Source organism: Sceloporus undulatus, chromosome 2 (assembly GCF_019175285.1).
Source record: "Sceloporus undulatus isolate JIND9_A2432 ecotype Alabama chromosome 2, SceUnd_v1.1, whole genome shotgun sequence".
In the NCBI taxonomy this organism is placed as follows: domain Eukaryota; kingdom Metazoa; phylum Chordata; class Lepidosauria; order Squamata; family Phrynosomatidae; genus Sceloporus; species Sceloporus undulatus.
In genome coordinates, this window is record NC_056523.1 from 139,931,699 (window position 1) to 139,951,661 (window position 19,963).

The 19,963-nt window shown below is 40.3% G+C and overlaps 2 protein-coding genes across 2 annotated transcripts in view; one reads left to right on the forward strand and one right to left on the reverse strand.

Annotated features, from left to right (window-relative positions):
- The window catches only part of HID1 (HID1 domain containing), a 73,563-nt gene extending 67,151 nt beyond the window's left edge, over positions 1–6,412 (forward strand). The window contains exons 19-21 of the mRNA XM_042449946.1: positions 1,428–1,433; positions 2,091–2,249; positions 4,424–6,412. Coding sequence (XP_042305880.1) covers positions 1,428–1,433; positions 2,091–2,249; positions 4,424–4,487 — 229 coding nt within the window. The 3' untranslated portion in view covers positions 4,488–6,412. The remainder of the gene's footprint in view (positions 1–1,427; positions 1,434–2,090; positions 2,250–4,423) is intronic.
- Positions 6,413–9,607: 3,195 nt separating this feature from the next.
- Positions 9,608–19,746, reverse strand: OTOP3 (otopetrin 3). Its single transcript, XM_042447555.1, has 7 exons — positions 19,338–19,746; positions 17,992–18,128; positions 16,355–16,413; positions 13,680–13,804; positions 11,192–11,827; positions 10,917–11,122; positions 9,608–9,784 (listed from the first exon to the last, which is right to left on the reverse strand). Exons 1-7 carry the CDS (start codon positions 19,744–19,746, stop codon positions 9,614–9,616), a joined length of 1,743 nt encoding a protein of 580 aa, XP_042303489.1. The 3' UTR covers positions 9,608–9,613.
- Between the last annotated feature and the right edge of the window lie 217 nt (positions 19,747–19,963).

Sequence of the window (19,963 nt, forward strand, 5' to 3'; positions counted from 1 at the left end):
CTTTGGCTTCGGCCAGTCAACCAATTACAAATCCATGTAACAGTTACTTTGTCTAGCCCACATTTTACAAGCTTGTTTGCAAGAATATCATGGGGAACTTTGTCAAAGGCCTTACTGAAGTCAAGATATACTACATCCACAGCATTCTCATCATCTAACAAGTTGGTAAACTCTCCCTGGAAGTCAAACGACAAAAATGAGGGTGCTGTACTATGTCACATCATGAAAAGACATGACTCACTCAAAAAGAGAATAATGCTAGGAAAGGTTGAGGACAGTAGAAAGAGAGGAGGGCCACACACCAGATGGCTAGACTCAATCAGAGAAGTCATGGGCTTGAATCTACAAGAATTAAGCAGAGCAGTGGAGGAAAGGGTTTTTGGGACATGTCTTATGCATAGGGTCACCATGAATTGGAGCTGACTCAAGAGCAGTTAACAGGAACAGCAAGGGTAATAATGGATTTCCTTGCTAGAGGTGGCATTTCTCTAGTGAGCAGGATATGTCTTCCATTTTCATTGTTTCAGAAGATGGAGAAGTCACTGTTATTCAGTGGGTGTTGAGTGTTGTTGTTGTTGTTGTTGTTATTATTATTAAAATATGTATACCCAATCCTGTATTAAAAATTGGAACATCGATTGCAACATGGATAATACCACATTTAGCAATAAATAGCAAAATAATTAGAGATGCATTCAACCTTGAACTTCACAGTGATGTTCTTTGTGGTCTGTGATGATTTTGTACTACAAAGGAAGGTAGTATTCCCAGGCCCTCTCCCTGAGGATATTTTTTCCATCTACTTGCATGCTCAAAATACAAGGGAACAGCATCTTCTGATTGCTATAACACAGTACTTCTCAAATAGTGGGGCGCGAGGCTCTGTAAAGGGGGGCTCATTTGACCAATTTTATAGACAAATGATACTATTTACAGTCGCGCGAAATGTTTTCTTCTTCCTAGGGGGGGCATGACAAAAATAATTGAGAAGCACTGCTATAACAGAAGCAGTTCGGGGATGTTTTTTGTGAAGGCTTTCCAAACTGAGCTGCTTTTTATATGGGGAACTTTCTTTCCCACCCCCAATTTTCTATAATACCATTCCAAATAGAGAGCACAGAGCTCACTCAGAATCTTTGCTTTTCCATTTCATGCACCAGTGGGTCAGTGGGTCAACTGCAGGTCTTTGGGGGCATTGTTCCTATAGCTGAAAGCCCTTATTGTTGCCTTATTTGCTGGGGAGAGGCAATAATCCATAGTGTGGTATTGATTAAAAGATACTTCAGACAGGAGCAATTTAGAACTCCATTACTGTGGAAATAAAATACACTGATGAAATCATCTTATGTTGAAACATTTCATACATAACAAATACCGGTAATATAATAGTTCAATATTATTCATATAAATCATATCCTGAAAGTAAGTGATAAGTTAATAAACATCAATAGCATGCTCCTACTGATATTAGTAAGCACATATCTAAACAATTCTGTAATGAACCAGTCTCTATTGTTTATAAACAGTGGTGTGCTAACACTTTGACTTTCTTTGTCTTAACCACCAGACCAGTAAATATCTTAAGATACAAAATATTTCTTGAAGTCAACAACAGATATGAAACCTCTAGAAATTTTAAAATGTGGAAGGGAGGGTTTCCCTCAAAATAAACAAATGGTATTTATCAGTCTCATTTTCCTTTTAAAATTAATATTTAATTAAAGTAAGTCCTTTTTCTGTGCCAATGCCACAGTCTAAATAGGGTGGCCTTGAGACTCCTTTTTTTAAAATACAAAAACTGAAATTATGTTGAAAGCTCCATTATACATTCTAACTTGTCCCTCAATGTGTTGTAAAATCAAGCTGATGCCATCCTTATTCTTTGGGAAGAAAGGAGTAGATTCTGATTGGTACATTCTGCAGGAAGTCCTGAAAGTTTGAGAAAATCCCTGATGTCTTTCCCTATGACCCTTATCCATTCTTTATGATTACATGTATTAATTGAAGCAGGTTTGGGTTTTCTTTCCTGTTATAGCATCAGAGACAGTTTAAGCTGTGTGTATATGTGTGTGTGTTCTCTCTGTCTCCAGGGGCCTCACAGATGAATCTGAGATTCTCAAGTTCTTGCAGCATGGCACATTGGTGGGTCTACTTCCTGTTCCTCATCCCATACTAATTCGCAAATACCAGGCAAACTCTGGTACTGCTATGTGGTTCCGCACCTATATGTGGGGAGTTATTTATTTGAGGTAAGTTGGCTGGATACAGTCCTTCTCTCCTTCTTTTGCTAATTGCATTGCTTAGTGAAGAATTCCTGAGAGTCACAAGGGTAGCCCCAAAAGAGCAACTTGGACAGAAGTATGCCAATAATTACTAAAACTGTGTAGTCTAGCAAGGTTTTCCATTGTCTTCGAACTGTTTGGTTCGTGCCCTCATTTAAACTGTCCCCCACCCACCTGGCCAGTTTTTCTTTGGCTGCTTGAATCATCCAGGATGTGGAAAGATCAAGAGTGCAACTGGTTAGCCTTGTATCTCTAAGAATCCTGTCTACATAATCAGACTGAAAAGTATATGTATCAAGAGGGCAAGCAGAGACTATATCTATAAGGCAGGGAGTTTGACCAGGTATTAAATTATAACTTTTAAAATGATGTTTGAATTAAATGATTCTATGATGACAACATTATGGATAGGTTCATTTAGCTTTGATTCTGAACCTTTAAGATAAGTTGTAGTCTCATTTTACAGATCCCCCCCCCCCCCAACAGTGAGTGCTAGTTATATATGTCTTGTTCCCTTTCAAATAAAAATGGGCACAGTCAGGACTCTTAAGAAGAAAGCAGGGAGTATATCACATGGAGCTTTTGGGTGGTTTTGTAGCTCAGTTCCAGCTCACTTCCGAAGTGATTGCACTTCCAACGATGTGGTTTCACCTCATAAAGGGACTGTTTTATCAGACACCATTGATTTCTATGGGAGCCCCTTGCGAATTGCTTCAACAGCGTTTCTGAGGTCACCCCTCATTTTGGTTAAAACGGAAAAAAAGTGGCTTCAGAGAATTCGCTTCCTGGCTGCCTTTGATTGCATTTTGAATTGGTCTGGTGTGGAAAAGCACTCCGATGCCACCCCCCTTGGCCCCTGCGTCCTGCTCCGTCGTTCTCCTCCTCCTCCTTCATGCCATCTCCTCCTCTCTGCCAACCAGCCGATCCCATCATCCCCTGCATCCCCTGCGTCCTCCTAGACCCCGATCTGCTCCACTCCTTCAGCCTCCCACCAATCCCATCATCCCTGCCTTCTCCTAGACCCCCATCTGCTCCTCTCCTTCACCCTGACACCTAACCCATCATCCCCTGACTGCTCCTGCATCCCCATCTCTCCCCCTCTGCCACCTAACCCATCATCCCTGCTGCTCCTGCATCCTGATCTGAGCTGCAAACCCCCCCCCCCCATGTGTGATAAGGTCCCAGGACAGAGAGGCCCATTCTGATAGTATGGAACAGCATAAGAATATTAGGGGTGTATCTGCAATTACTATAGTATTTTATTAACAAAAATTGTGGAGAGTTGTAGAAAAGCTGCAGGTGACACAAGACTGAATATGAATCAGTGGAGAACATGAGTGAAGAATTGCTGTTGTGCCCAGGACATGCTAAGGGGTCCCTGTAACATCTGCTTGGCTGCTGTGGAAAAAAGGGCTGACAAGATAGGCCTCTGGTCTCCTCTGGATGGCTCTTCTGAGTTAATAATTGTGCCAGTACAGCTTGCACGTGCCACATAAAGATGTGCTTGTGTTAGAAGCAGCCATCAAGCCTGTAAATTACAACAGGATCTGAAGAGGTTATGCTACATAGGTTAGAGGGATCAAGGAACAACACACGACTGAATGTCAAAATCTTCCAGCTTTCTCTATCTCTCTGGGTCTGTTGAAGTCTTCTGTTTCCTAATGTATATGTTCTGTGGATGTTGCCATTGTTGTAAAGGTAGGCAAAGCATGCCCACAGCCCACATGTGGCACCCCAGGGCTATTTTTGTGTCTCCTTGGTATCAATTTGTTTTTGTCCCCAAATGCCCCCAATTCACTCTAGCGGGTATGGAGGGTATTTTCTACTATATTGGGAGGCTCCCTGAACTCTTCATGGGTCAAAAACTGTGTTTGCAATTTTTTCAAAGAAATTAATGCTGAAATGTTTCAGCATGTCCACTAGGGGGCTTGGAGTACATTTCTATCTAATTTTGTCCCCCCCCCCCCCCCCCGGTCAATTTAGGTTTGGAGGCATTTTTCCCAGTTCTCCTAGGGAACTAACGAAACCCTCAGCCTTCCACGTTTTCCCACTCCTGTCCTAGAGAATGACTCTGGGGTGGGGTGGGGACCGTCAAGATGATAAATTACGCATAGTAAAATGAATGTCTGTTTTTATTTCAGGAATGTGGATCCTCCCATCTGGTATGACACAGATGTCAAGCTGTTTGAAATTCAGCGAGTCTAAGGAGAGGGAAGTGAATGGTGAACTTGCCTCTGTTCAGAGGAAACACTGGAAGCAAGGATCCTGCTGTGCGCTTCTTCATCACAGATCTTCCTTCATTTCACTGCCTGCTGAGTTATCCAAAGGACAATCACTTCCATTGCCTAATCCTGCCACTTTAAAACTGACAGACCCACCCTAGCAATCTTTCTCCCTCCATCCAAGGAACATTGGTGGAAGTAGGTGCAAGGAGAGGGAGCCTCGGTGGTTACACTGAAAGTGAAACATGTCTCATCAAGACCTCCTTGTGCTTTGGGCTGCAATTCTGAACCTGACTAGCTAGAGCAGAATCTTTTCACTCCCTAGCCAGATTCAGTCTTTAAAGTTAAAAGACATTGAATGTAAAAATTATAAAAGTAGACCAATGAAGGAAGCACTGCTGTAGGAGGTAACTGTGGTTCTTTTCCAAAGAATGTATCATAACACCTCTTCATATTGCAGCCTTCCCTTGCTGCTATCTTGATTTACTGTGTACCTAGATAGGTTGGGGTAGAACTTCACTTACTTGGTGTATGTGACATTCTATTTATTTAATCACTTCAGGTCAGTCTTGTAGGTCTGGTCCTCCTTTCCCTACCACTGAAAATGTTATTTACTATTTTGTACTGGTGCTGTAGTGTGGCAACCAAATTCCCTCCCCCCCTCCCGGCGTTGAAGGTGCTCCTTTCAAAGACGGATCTGTGACAAAAGATATAACACACATTTTTAAAGGTGCATTTATTGTGAGAATTGTTGTTGGAAAAACTGTTCTAATGAGGAATACTTTGAGGGTGTTGGGTATAAGCTATTTTTCAGAAATATATATAGAAAAATTGGTTGCATTGGAAAAATAATAGGGGAACTGTGAGCAGCAAGACTGCTGGAATGGAGTTTATTTTTTAAGAAGTTGCATAGTGTGATTTATGTTGTTTGTGGGTTACTATAACAAATTCAATGCAAGACATATTGAGATTTTGGCCTAGCAGAGTGTATGAGAAATTGGCTAAGACTGATCAATAGAATGCATATCTTGGAGTATGAAGCCAAGTTAAATAGTTTGGTTTTCATTATGCAAGCCAGTTTTGCTTTGCAAGTATGGGGCATGGGATGACTGGTTAATTCCTTGCTTAGTCAACATTCAGTTTATGCATTCTTTTCAGACAGATCTGTAAGGATCCAGAGCCCACAGTTTAGAATTACAAACCATTCTTGTTTACCATAGAAGATGGCAAGTATGTTTTGGATACATCACCACTCTGCTAGTTTTCATCTTATCTTCTTAAGATCTTCAGTTCTGAGATCTGGGAGACAATTTGCTATAGCCTTCTTTGTTCTCTTCTTCAAAAAGTAAAAATAAAATGCCATCCTTAAACCTGAAGCTAAAGGTATCACTTGTTATCATAGAAAATTACAAGTAGGTTTGCCAAACTGAATATATCAGTGCAAGAATATAATATATATTTTATGTTGTTCTAGTATAGAAAAAATGGGCAAATTATAGGCATTTTGATCAAATTCCAGCTAGTGAGGAAGTGAAAGAATAGATCAAAAGGCCATGGTTTCTCCTTTCTGCCCTTGAAATTCTTAGATTTCACCTTTTTATTATTGATAAAATCCATTGTATTTGTTTCATGTTTCACCCTTTCAAATGTGATTTGGTAGTGGCAATCTGGATAATATTTACAACCTCACAGCAAGGGGAAGGCTCTTTTGATACATCACTGATCCATCTTTTCTTCCCTCACAATACACATTGTGATCTCCTCCAGCTGGGTTTTCTTTTTCGTGTTAATTTAATTTGACTTTTGCATTCTTTGGTGTTGCAGGTCTGCTCTTTGTTCCATGAAAAATCAAAATTGCACTGTAAACTATTTGCTTTACACATAGAGATAAAATTATCTTAAACACTGCAGCTGGCTTTACTCTCTCTGTATCATAAGAGTTTTATGAGTTTGTGTTACTGTTTGGTTTATGATAGCCTGGCATCCTTTACAACCTGTACCTTTCCACTGAAGACCTGACAGCACAGAAGCTCTTGATTGCACACTGTTCTATTAAATTGGAAATGGCTTCTAAAATTAAAATGGTGCAGCATAGCATGAGGCGAGGTTTTTCCTGTATACCATATAGGTTTGTAAGATCAAAGTTTGCAGAACAAGTGAGCCAGCCAAGCATTGTGGAATTCAAGGGCATTCACATTCATTTTCAAGGTCTTCTAACTGAGGAATATGAGTTTCCTGTTTTTATATTTTGAATAGTATGTTAGACACAGAGGCTGGTTAGCTGTTGCAATGAATTGTTTTGTGCTTGGCTGTGAGAGGACAAGCCCAAGTTCTCTGTGTCAAACTACTTTACTTGCAGATTCTTCGTTATCAGATCGCTTACCCATTCCTTGATTTTTAATTTAAAATCGTTAACTATTGGCAAATTGCTTTGATGGGATCATGTGTTTCAGCCTGTGAGAAATGGGGTAATAATTAACTTTAAAAAGTACTAATTTATCTGACTCATATTTCTACTGTCAGTTCTTGTTGACATAAGGCTGAGTAGAATTAGCACAGATGCAAAGTCCGAACTCATAAGACTTTTTGTCTTTTTGAGTTTGAGAGAAATAGTAGTGGTGCTGTTGGAGATAGGCTCATGGGAATGGGAACCTGAGTAAGCCTCTTGCCACCCTGGGTTGACTTGCTTTGAAAAAAAAGAAAAAATAGATAAGAGTTCTGAGAATGCCAAGTCCCAGACCCTAACCAAATAGCTCTTGGGAGTGATATATTTTGTAGGAGAGCAATAAAACAAGAAGTGTTTACACTTTCATATATTAGTCTTTAGTACCAAGAAGAATTTAGATAGTACAAAGAGATAAATTGATTACAGAGCTTTTAGTCCTTAATATAATCAATAACTACACTGAGTCAAGACCTGGTGTAATTTTTAGAGGCAACTTTTCATTGTTTCCCATTGACTTTGCTGTGTTCTGAACCCAGAGTGAAACAGTGACACCATGCAATAAACTAGGAACAGTTAACCAGCCATGTTTTGTTGATAAACCTGGAGCTTTTCAAGCTTCACTGCAGTTCTATTCCTTTCCAGTGCTCAAATACAATACTCTGAATAGTTCTGGTTAGACTCTACTGCATCTCTTAAATCTATATGGTGTCAGTTCAGTAAGTATTGCTGGGTGGGTTTGGTGCAAGATGAAAGCAGAATTATACCATAGAGGTCCATCCTAATCTAAGCAATGCACAATAGTCTGAACACTTGGCACTCCTGGAAGTATTAAAGCCTTTCCCTTTAAATACTGGAAATGAGTTGAAGAGGTAAAATTCTGTTCTTTCTTTCTCTCCTGAAGAAAAGATCAGAAAACAGGTGTTACTGATGTTCTTGTCTTCAGAATTAGAGTGCCCTGCACTCTAATCTTGTCCATCTTGTTTTGTCTCACATTTTTTGTATTACAGCTGGGAATTGAAGTGGATTTTATTGACATTGTTGCCACTTGATGTATACATAATGCTCAGCACTGTAAAGATTCAAAATACTTTTATTGGAGCAGAGCCAGTGTGGTATAGTGGTTTCAATGTTGGAGTAAGACTCGGTAAAAGTAATACTGAAGAAGTTTAAAAACAAGAGCCTGAATGTCTTGAAATGGCCCAGCCATAACCCAAGCTTCAATCTAACTGAAGATCTGTGGCAAGATTTGAAAGTTGCTGTTTGCTAATATTCTCTAACCTGACAGAGCTGGAGCAATTTTGCCAATAATAGACAAACATTAGAGGATTCAGATACACAAAGCTGACAGAGTCTTCTCCAGAACATCTGCAGCTCTACTTGCTGCCAAAGATGCACCAACCAACTATTGACTGTGAAGTGTGAATACTTAAGCAACCAACAAGTGCATATTTGTTTTTATTTTCTTAGATTTATGCCCCAGTAAAAGTATTTTGCACCTTCAAAGTGTTCAGTTTCCTGTACATGAACTGGCAACAATGTCAATTCCCTTTCAATTCCTAGCTGTAACACAGCAAAATGTGGAAAAAAACCGAGGGGTGAATTCTGTGGGACACTTTTAACTCTGAGAACAAGAACACCAATCACAACTACAGTGGTACCTCAGGATTATTTAGGTTTGTGCCAAAATAAAAAACATTTTGCACCTTCACAGAGTTGAGAAATGCCCCTAACAAAGGCAGCCTACTTTTCAGTTTTATAGGATGATCTTTATCCCCAAAACTGATACATTCATGGAGGGTGATGTTTTTGTTCACATTTTCCATGCCCAGGTCAGGCTAGGTCCTCACTGATGGGGCAACCTGGCTTACAGTCAGAGGTTCAGGTCTGCAGGGAAGATGAGCTTCTCCACACAATAGGCACCCACAATGGGCTGATACTGGCAGCATTGTCTGCACACTTCTCCCTCCCATCCTGGCTTTGGTCCCATTAAAATGCTATGTGCTCCAAAGGAGCCAGACAAACGTAAAAGTGATAGTGCTTTGGCAGGAGTGGAAGTGCAGAGTGGGAAGAAGTCAACATCTCATTTGGCCCAAGGAGCCTCCTGACCTCTTCTGCCCACCTGCTGATGGTCCTCCCTCCCCACCAGCAACAGTATGCAGTTTGTATGCTCAAGGTTCTCCAGTATTTCTAGCCTAATTTGGAGTAAATAGGGACTCTTTTTACTTTAGACAATTACCCTGGAGCATGGATTGGATCCATGTTTTACCCATTTTAACCCTTTGCATCATCTAAATAGATCAGTGCAAGAACGGGGCAGGAACTTTTGTTTTCTCTGTGCGGACACAGCCTTAGTTTCCACATCCTCCAAGCTTGATATTAGTCTTATATGTCTATGGTTAGTGATTGTTTAATATCATTGTAATTAGAGATTGCAATGGACACAAAACAAGGCACTTTAATAAGCTGCTGTGGCTACGTTTCCACTATACAGAAGGCTGCTTACCAATGAATTCTTCCCTCCCACCCCACTATAATAAAGTATTCAAGATCATAGCTCTCCTTTTTTAATGTGGAACCTTTGTAATGTGCAATGAAGTCATTATTTCTATAATGTTTTCTGTTGTTTTTATTCTGTCAATACAATAAGAAGGCTTGGATTTGCTTCAAGCAGACCGATACACCTCCAGAAGGTCACCAACAGAATGCATTCTGTAAAATACCCCCAAAGGAAGCCCAAAGTTGACAATAGCAAACCAGGTAGAATAGCCATAAAACGATTTCTCTAATCCATTCTCAAACACTGGATGTGCTCCAAATGATGGCATGATCCACAGCTAGAAAGTAATTTGAAAAGAAAACAGGAATCAGAGGATGGTGATCTTAGTTTGGTTGGTATGCATGTGTCTGCTACCATATGGGGGTCATTTGTATTATTTCAGCTTAATTTAAGTCCTCACTTCCTAAATGACCCTCCCTGTCAGTGACTACAAAGCATAACAAATCTGGTTCCTTGTAGCATACATTTTCTACTGTAGCTGGTATCTCTAAAAGTGCAAACACCCATTAATGTAGACCCTGTCCCCACATCCCATATTAAATACAATTCACATTTGCACGGTGTTGATGAGGATACTTGAAAGCATAAGATTATGCTGCACCATAGATTATGCTTAGTTTTGTTTTCTAGAGCTGCCGAAATCAAGTAGTACATATACAAGTACTGTATGTACTTGTATTTCATACATGTTTTATATACTCATGTATTAGTCTAGAAATTTATGTCCCCAAATTGATCCCCCCAAATTGGATTGACTTACCCATGGGATAATGTAAGTACTGTATTTCAAGTCATCAAAAAAGGAAATCATTCCCTTGCCTTAGTAGAGCAGCCAAAGCAGGGTGATTAGTTCATTCCAGAAGCACCTAAAAGAAGCATCAACCTCCTCTACTCTCAGTGCTGCTTCTGACCTTTTTGAATGCCTAGGCAGGAAAATGGCAACAACGGCAGTGCCAAGGAGAATTAGGCTTTGAAGGACTGGAATAAAACATTTGTGTATGTTTTCCAGCTTTTCTGGGTTAAAATCAGGCAAAGGTATCACATTAAAGTTAAAGGCTACAACCTGTGCTAACGTAGTTGCCATTTTCTTTGCTTTATCTTTTAATCCTTTTTGACATTTGTGTATTTTCTTAGCTCTTCCTGTGCCTGGTTGCTTCCTCCACACATTGCACCATTTAGTGTGGTTCCCTCATCCATACAGCCTTTAGGATGAGCACAAATAGTTAAGCCTGCTGGAATTTTGTAAGTTATTTGGCATCATTTTCCTTTGCTTTCATCCTTTACATCCATAGTTACATGCCCCTAAATTTTACCCTTGACTTATCCAGAGGTCATATCAAAATCCATAATTTTGACCCCAAAATCTTATACATGAGGTTGACTTATAGTTGAGTATATACTGTACTTACTATGATGTTGCACATGATTAAGAAGCTGGAGATTTCCTTCAGAGCTTTCCTTTTCCAGTTCAGATGGCTGTAAGTCTGGATGTAGGTCTGTGAGACTCTCTGGATTTCTTGTCTTATCTCTAGATTGTAAACATCTTGGAAACTATCTTCACATTTCTCTTTTTCATTTTTGTCCATCCCCTCATTGGCTGTGGATGGGGCAGGCTCTTCATGGTCTTTAGGTGTGTTCAGGGTTGAGGCAGAACTTTGTGTGGAATGGGCTGGATGGCTGGGACCTTCATTCACCAGTAGTGGCTGCCTGTGGAGCCCCTCAATGATGAAGATGTTCTGGGTGATGCATTGAATGATGAGGCTCACTGAATATGCCAGGATGATGCTGTTCAACAAACCCCTTGGATTACTGGCAACAATTGCTACAATAGAAAAGTAACTGATGCCAATCTGGCCTAAGGCTGTCCCCATAAGCAGGATCACATCAAGACTTCGGGTTGGGTTTTTCACTGTGTCCAACTCCCTCTCTTCTAAGCCATGGATGATTGTTCCGACTAAAGCCCCTGCTGACATCACAGGTAACAAAAAGATGTAGTAGGAATAGTAGAGTATGAATGCTTGATGGCTAGGAGAGGAACCAGTCGCTTCAATCTGATATACCATGAATGTACAGCTGCCAATGACGATTGCAGATATGCCAAGCAGGGGCCCAAAAATGACTCCATGGACTTTGAACCTTGGCTTGACATGGGCAGAATGGTACTGAGCCATGCGCCGACCCACATTCTTCCACATGACATAGAGCATGGAGCAGCAGATCAAGCAATATTCTGTGTTGAAGGGGTAGAGCAAAATATAGCCTTCTTGGAAAACCTTACAGGCAGTTGTGTTTGGGCATTGGCAGGAACTGGTCCCATTGTCTGCAGGAAAGGGTGGGATGAGAGAGGGGCAAATAAAAAAAGCTACAGAGCTATTTCCAGATGAAAGATTTCTTCAAAATCTACTGTGAAATGTTCTGAGATATTAATCCTCAACCTGTTTCAACGAGGCTCCCTCTAACGTGTCAATATTGCTACTAGTCTCATCTTGGAAGATGCAAGAATCTGTTCTTACCATGGACTCTTTCACTCTACACAGTTACAGTGCCATGATTCCAATTTAACTGCCATGGCTGCTGCCTGGGGGTTGCATTTCCACTTTGGTAAGTCACACTCTCTCAGCCTCAGAGGATGGTAATGGCAAACCTCCTCTGAAGAAGCTTGCCAAGAAAACCCTATGATAGAGTCATCATAAGTCCAAAATGACTTGAAGGCACACAACAACAAAGGCAACAACTACTGTACTCAGAATGTAGTTACTGAGGTTTGAACCCAACAGGAATTATGGCAGTATGAAACCCCAGAGGGTGGCAGGATCCTGGCTTTTATTTTGGGCTCTTTCCTACAAAGAAAAGATTCCAGTGTCTTATAGTATATATAACTGTATATTAAAATTTGAAAAAGTCATACTGATCATGCTAAAGTTTGTTCAGATTTTCCTTCCTTAAAATGAGACAATTTTGGCAGCTAATTTTCTGACTGAAAAAGAAAACTGTGAGTCTAGTTTTAGCAAGACAGTATTTTGATTGATTAGCCAAAACACCATTAAGTTTTTAAAAGCTTCCTCAAGTCCCAGTAGCTGTATAGTATTCTTCAAGTATTCCAGTCCACTTAAACATTAGGAGGAACTTCCTGAAAGTAAGAGCTGTTTGATAGTGGAAGAAGATCCTCCTTTGGAGAGTGGTGGAGTCTCCTTCTTTGGAGATCTTTAAACAGAGTCTGGACGGCCATCTGTCAGGGATGCTTTGATTATGAATTCCTGCATGGCAGAAAAGGGTTGGACTGAATGGCCCTTGAGGTCTCTTTCAACTGATTCTCTGATTCTACGATTCTAATTTGATGAGACACTAGAGCTCTCTGTTTGATAATCCTAAATGCCCCTCCCTAAACTGCCAATCCCAGGATTTCCTAAAATGCTGCCATGGCAGTTAAAATGGAACCAGAGTGGGATAACTGTGAATGGGTCTCATGTCACCTCATGACTTTACTCTGTCTGTTTTGTGGTTTTGTCTCTGCCTAAATACTGAAATATTGTAATTAGGACATGGATAGCCCAAGTAACCATTCATTAGACTGCATTGCTTCCAAGATGCCACCATGTGAGGAAGCTGAGCAGATATGAAGAACTATCTTCTCCCTCCACCACATACTGAAGTATGTAACTAGAACCCTATATGTTGAACATCATTTCCTGCCATCAGAAAAAAAACAACCCAAGGCTTGGTTCATAAAGGTCCAAAACACACTGCAGAAATAATCCAGTTTGAGAACGCTTTAACTGCCCCTGGCTCAATGCTAGGGAATCTTGGGAATTGTAGTTTATTGTGGCACCAGAGCTCTCTGACTGAAAAGGTTAAATGTCTCACCAAACTACAGTTCTCAGAATTCCCTAGCATTGAGCCAGGGCAGTTAAAGTGGTCTCGAACTGGATTACTTCTGCGGTGTGTTTTGGGCCAAAGATATATACTGATAAAGGGAAGAGGAGGGAGGGGAAGCACATCTTCAATCAGCTTGTCTGTGGTTAGATTTCATAACCAAGGTTAACACCTTGTTGTGTGTGGTGTCTTCACAATCACTTGTTGGGCTGTGTGGAAATGTATATGGCTTCTACTTTGTGCATTCTCTCCATTTTACTTCCCCATTTGCTCACATTTTTTAGAAGATGAAGGATGACCCTTGCCTTCAGATTGTTGTACAGTTTGGTTAAGTTCTGATTGAATTTCCCTGTGAACTGAGTCGTTGGTCACTGCTAAGAGCCACAGCAGGAGGTTAGTTGCCAAGGTTAGCATTAGCCCACATCTGTTAAAGAAGAAACATATTTTTGTTATCTGGGCCAATCCCCCCCCCCCCCCCCCCGCCCGTGAAATTCATTCATGGAATTATTGGTATTTGTTTCTCCTCTTCCAGAGCACCATACAAACCCATGATGAAAATAAATATATTGGTAAGGGATCTAGGAATGAGGTGAGTTAAGGAAACATATTGGAATTATAATATATATATGAAATCCATCCCAGAGCCTGCCTTTATTTATTTATTGGATTTATATCCCATCTTTCCCCCAGGATGGAATCTAAGGAGGCTCCTTCCACAAGTGCCAAGGTCAGTAGCAGAACCAGAGTTCAGCATCCTAAAGAAATATGTTTGTTTATTATCTGCATTTTATCAGTATGTTTTTTTTTAAATATTGTTTACTTACCTTTAAATTTGAATGTACTAATAAAAAAAAGACCATACACACCTCTACCTAGGGCTTTAGAAATGGCTGAAAAATATGAAATTCTTCCCTTCTGTAATAAATCCATACTGATTTAATATATTGGGGTATATATAAGATTCTATGATGGTTTTATTGATATGTAATGCCTTGGGGACATAAAGGGAAAGGGAGTCTTTACATCTGAAGAATAATGGAAGAAATAATTTTAATGATTCTTGTTTGAAGTGGTAGAGGGTAAGCTTTTAAGATGGGAGATGGTGTGGGGCCCTGAATGCTATTTTTCTCCTGTTTTGATCTGGTATTCTCCCCCTGCTTGAAGTCTTAATATTCTTGATAACTGTATTAAAAATTCCAAGTATTTTGTGTACGTCATACAAAGTTAAATTGGAATTATACTACCTCTAGAGGTAGGGACATACCATTTTCTGATTTACCTTTATAACCAGACATGTTCATACTGAGATATTTATAGGGAAATAGATGTGACAGAAAATATGTCACAGACAGGGTGTCAGGGAGGTACAGCAGATGGAACATACCAAGGTTACAAGAATACTATCCCAAAGGTATTAACAAGTTGCAACATACAATAATGAGAGATACCAAGATGGTAAAGGTTCTGGAAACCAAGCTATGGTTTGAGGTATCGTTGAACTGGGTTTAATCTGGAGAAAAGAAGACTGAGAGGTGACATGATAGTCATATACAAATGTCTGAAGGGCTGTCAAATGGAAGATGGAACAAGCTTGTTTTCTGTTGCCCTGGGGTAAGACTGGAAGTAATGGATTGAAATTTCAAAAAGGATCTAAATATTAGGAAGAGCATCCTATGATAAGATGGTTGTGGAATAGCTAGCTAATGTGATGATCACTTTGAGGTTTTTAAACTGCGGAGAGATGACCAATTGTCAGAGATCCTTTAGTGGTAGATCCCTGCATTAGCAGTTCTACAAATATGTCTGGGGAAAAGGGAGCATATAAACATAATAAATAAATAAAATTAAGACAAGTATTTGCAGAAAGGAGCTCAAATACCTCCTTGAATGCTTATATGGAGGTCTGGAGCAAACAGCTTGCTTCAATGTGAAGTCGAAGGCTTTCATGTTGGAATCTATGGTTTTTTGTGGGTTTTTCGGGCTGTGTGGCTGTGTTTTGGAAGAGTTTATTCCTGACATTTTGCCTGCATCTGTGGCTGGTATCTTCAGATAAATTCTTTGCAGATGCCAGCCACAGATGCAGGCAAATCATCAGGAATAAAATTTTCCAGAACATGGAAAACCCATAAAACTTGCTTTAATCCTGTGAACCACTTCTTCTCTTTTACTCTGTTCTAGGGGTGTTGGTCAGGAGCTTACCTTGGGGCAAGATAGGGGCTTCCATGATTGCTTGAACATCCTTCCCTTATCTGTTCCATAATCTCTGGTGGGGAATGGATGGTGCTCATACCACTTTAGGAGAGAAAGAAGGTTCCTTCCCTCTGCCTTATCCTTCATCTACCCCTTGCTTTAAGGAAGAAAATGGTGGTGGTCGGGGAACATGGTCTTCTTCAGCACCCTCAAGGTTGTGCAAAGGATTGCTTCAATTCTGTAGAAAGCTTCAGTGATTTTTAGGGTGAGCACAGGAATTCTTAGTATTTCTGCTGCTGCTGTTACTACTACTATCACATAGTTCCGTCTTGGGAGGCTGTTCCATGGACACAATAGGTTTATCTGAGTCTCTTCTTCATGCAAACTTAAGTGGCTAACCATCACAATAGTGCTTCTTCCCAGGTGGCACTCCCACTCTTTAACAAATTCTCCCCAGGTAGGTCTGCCTGCCTCCATCTCTGTGCCACACTTTCAGGAGACCATTAAGTCACTTCTGTCTAGGAGGGCATATTTAGGTTGTAATTGGACAGTGCATGCATATATGTGGTATGCTGCTGTTTCATCTGGATCTTTAGTTGTAATTTTAGCTATGTTTTTTATTGTAAAAAATGATGAATTTGTAATTTACATTTGTCTTGCACTACTTTTGGTCCTGATAATGACCATGTTGGTTGGGGATCTGGGAGTTGTAGTTCAAATAATTAATATTTCCTTGCTCAGGATAGAAGGATAGTAGATTTTGATGCTGCTTTTGTTCTCCTACCTGGTGAGGTTGGGTTGAGCTTGAGTACAGTCCTTTGCATGACACCATATAAAGTAAGTCTGAAATCAATGTAAAGGGTAGAATTAGTGTGGTGTCTAGCTTGCAAACAGTCTTGTGCTTCCTGAAATAGTTCAGTAAGTATTTCTAGATCAAGGAAGAGTTTGGAACTATGGTACACTAATACTATAGTTGTATCCCAGAGGTAAAATTACTTTTCTTAGTATGCCTCACTTATGGATTAAGAAGTGGGCCTCTTCTGTACTCAGATACAAATACTCAAATACAAAATAATTAGATACACCCCAACAGCAATTCTGCATGTTGCATACATGTAGGTAGCAAGAATTTTGCTTTCCCACCCATATGCTGTTTTGCATGGTGAGCTGGGATCAACTTTGGTGTCTTCCATCTTCTCTCTCCTGTTCAGAACCCGTGCTTACTGATCAGCACACAGGAGTTTTGCTCACGCTAGCAAGCTGTAAGTGAAAAGTGGAATGAAGAACTGGGAAGGGGAAATGCAGCTGCTTTTTTCTCCTGTAAATTTAAAGCAACAAAGGCCCCTTTAAGAGGAAGCATGGAAGCTTTTCCTACTAGGCAAAATAGGAGAAGCCAGTGGTGTCGGTAGGGTTGATGCCACTTGGTGCAGTAACTCATGGTGTCATTCCCCCATTGACCTGCTCCCATACAACACTGTACAGAATCCTTGGTAATGTTTTCTGTACTAATGCTACTCATAAACCATAATTTCTGTATTTCATAAACCATGATTCCTGAATCTAATGGCAATAGGTATGATGTAAACAAATAGCAAAATTAAAAGTATACCTTTAAGTTACAATACCATACACACAGCCTGAGTGTATTTAGATGTACATAGTTTCATGTGGTTAAAGGGAAAAATTGATAAGAAGTGATGTTTTTAAATAGAAATTTAAAAGAATTTAAAATTATTTTTTAAACTGAAAATTTAATCTTTTTGAAAAAAAAAATATTTTTTAAAAACTTGGGGCCTCTCCTTTCTCCTCCCACCGAGCCATGCCCACCATTCTTCAGCACTTTAAAGGGACATAGGTGAACATCACAGCTTGTTTCTGCCAAAAGGGATGTTTGGGGAGCTGTGTCACCTAGTGCATCGCATGCCCTCTGCACCCCCACCCCTGGGAGAAGCCCGAGTCCTATTGTTTGTCTGTTCCAAACAGAGTAGACCCTTTGGATCAATTGAATTTACCTCTGTGTTGATTTATTGTACAACCATGAGGCTCTTTCATACTATATAAAGTACATATAGTGGTAAGATTCTTTTTAAATTGCCATGGCAATTTCCTGTGGAATCCTGAGATTGGTAGCAGCCAGGGCAGCTGAAGTTGAATTACAGTGCTATAACTGCACAGTGTGAAAATGGATTCAGTGGGTCTTCTCTAACTGGAACTACCCCAAAAGATTCAGATCTGAGAGTCCTGGCTGCAGGGCCTTTAAAGATAAACAATTTATTATAGTACCAGTCTGTCTGTATGTGTACAATATTTATTACAAAGTGATCTCTGAACTACCCTTTTGTTACTTGGAGATAACCTATCTCTGATTTTTTCCCTTTCAACATGCTGTAGATAAAGCTGGCCAGTAGCAAAAAGCAATACCTGAATGCAGATGAAGAGAATTTCTATGGACGGGAAAAAGAGTGTGATCTGGGATTTGCAGTGAAAGTGAATAACATCATAGCCAATCTGGAACATGTTCAGGAGCACACTGCAGACTCCAAACAGAACTAGAGATCCTGTAGGATGAACACATAGATCAGCTATATTTTGTTAAAACCAAGCTAATCGCATTTTTTTTTTAAATGGCGTCTTTTAGCAAACTAAGCATAGGCCAACAGAGAATTGCACCCAAGAAAACGGTGATTATTCCTAGAATCTACAGTATTTGTTCAGTTGTGATTAGTTGGTATATTATCTGTAATTTTTATTAGCTTTCTAATGATCAAATACTCGTTTGTCTTCCACTTGTCAACCTAGTCCACAGTTAAAAATCCCTGTATGACAGATGCAATTTAAAAACAAAACAAAACAATAAAACTGAAAACAAATCTTGCAGAGAAACAGGCAGGAGGTGCCTATTTAAAATCTAGAAGATTAGAGGTGGGGGAACTTTATCTATAAATATGGCTTGACAGTCACAGTAGACCAGCAATGGGGTGACATGTTGGACAAGATAACAGCTGAAAGGCTACAGGCTCTCTCTATGAATGCTGTGAGTCTTGTTAACCTGGGTGAGTAGAGGAATGGGATTTTTTTAAAAACTAAGATCTTTTAACAAAATTCTTCTCTGATTTTTTTTTAAAAGAGTCAGTTTCTATAGTACTTTATCCTCCTCCATATCCCAGCTGATTGGATTCTGGTAACAGTTCACATATTTCATTTCAAAATAGTTTATCTCACGTTCTCATTATATAACAAATGAGTTGTGGACATATATTAGCAGTATAGAGAGCTCAGTTTGCATACAAAGACTGGCCAGGCTTCCTTTGCCATAGCAGTGGGAATTATAGGGCTCTCTGAAGCTTTATAGGACGTTCCTTACCATAGGTTATGCTGTCTAGGACTGATAGAACATGCAGCCCATCACTGTCAGTCTGATCATGTAATTCCACTCCAACTTAATGCAGCATTTTGCACAAGGTGGAATGTTAGGTGGGAGGGTTGACTACCTTTTATTGCAGTAGGTTTTCTCTGCCTTTTAATAGCTGCATTACACATATTCAAGAGGGGTATATTGTCCTAGCTGTGGGAAGCACTGATGAGCAATAAAGCTTCACTCTATAAATTTCTGGATACTGTACAGTTTGTAAACATGGTTTATGTCTTTGAAACATACCACAAGGCTATATCAATGGCCCTGGAAGGGATGCTGCGTAGATGTGGTCTATGCATGCATGCCAGGCCTGGAACATTGCAAAGAAGATGCAGGGAGAGGCAGTGCTTACCTTTGACCCAGACTGGCCCTGCATGGGGATCTTGATGCAAGATTGCATGTGGCTTCCGCCTAGTGAAAAGCAAATAGTATGCTATCCAAATTAAAGCCAGGATCTTGAGAATGGAGAGGAAAATCCAGACATCTTCCACCGTAATGGCAACCTGGTTAAAAATCATGCTACAGATGAAAGCACTGCCTAAAAACACCACATTCATGGCCATCAGTCCTGAGAAAAGCTGGCCAGCCTTCTGGGTCTGTTTGTCCCTGTGCAAGAGGGAAGAGCAGTGCCGCTGGAGCCATGATTTGTCTTGGTGGGTCTTCTGGCTCCTCAGTTGGCTGGGGCCTGACTTCTCTCTTCTTCCAACTTTCTCCTCTTCCTGGGGCTGATGTCCCTGCCATGTTCCTTCTTTGCTTTCCATGGTGGAGCTGCTCTTTGCCATTGGATTGCTGGTAGGAATGAGTGTTGGCTTCTAGTCTGTCTATTAAGAGAAACCAAAGTCCATTTACAAAAGGGTGGGTAATTTGTGGACTCCTTGAAGGGCAACTCCTAGGATTCCTAACCATTAGCTTTGTTGGCTAGGGATTCTCGGCGTTGCAGTCTTCCAACGTCTCTGAGGGAGGAACATGATTCCCATA

Bases quoted from the DNA above. Each gene is read 5' to 3' on its own strand.
- OTOP3 (XM_042447555.1), bottom strand. From the start codon at position 19,746: ATGGAAAGCAAAGAAGGAACATGGCAGGGACATCAGCCCCAGGAAGAG. The intron at 13,805-16,354 runs GTAGGAGAACAA...CTTCTTTAACAG, and splicing joins GCTCAACCCAACCTCACCAG to ATGTGGGCTAATGCTAACCT. The intron at 11,828-13,679 runs GTCATCCTTCAT...CCTTTCCTGCAG, and splicing joins ACAACAATCTGAAGGCAAGG to ACAATGGGACCAGTTCCTGC.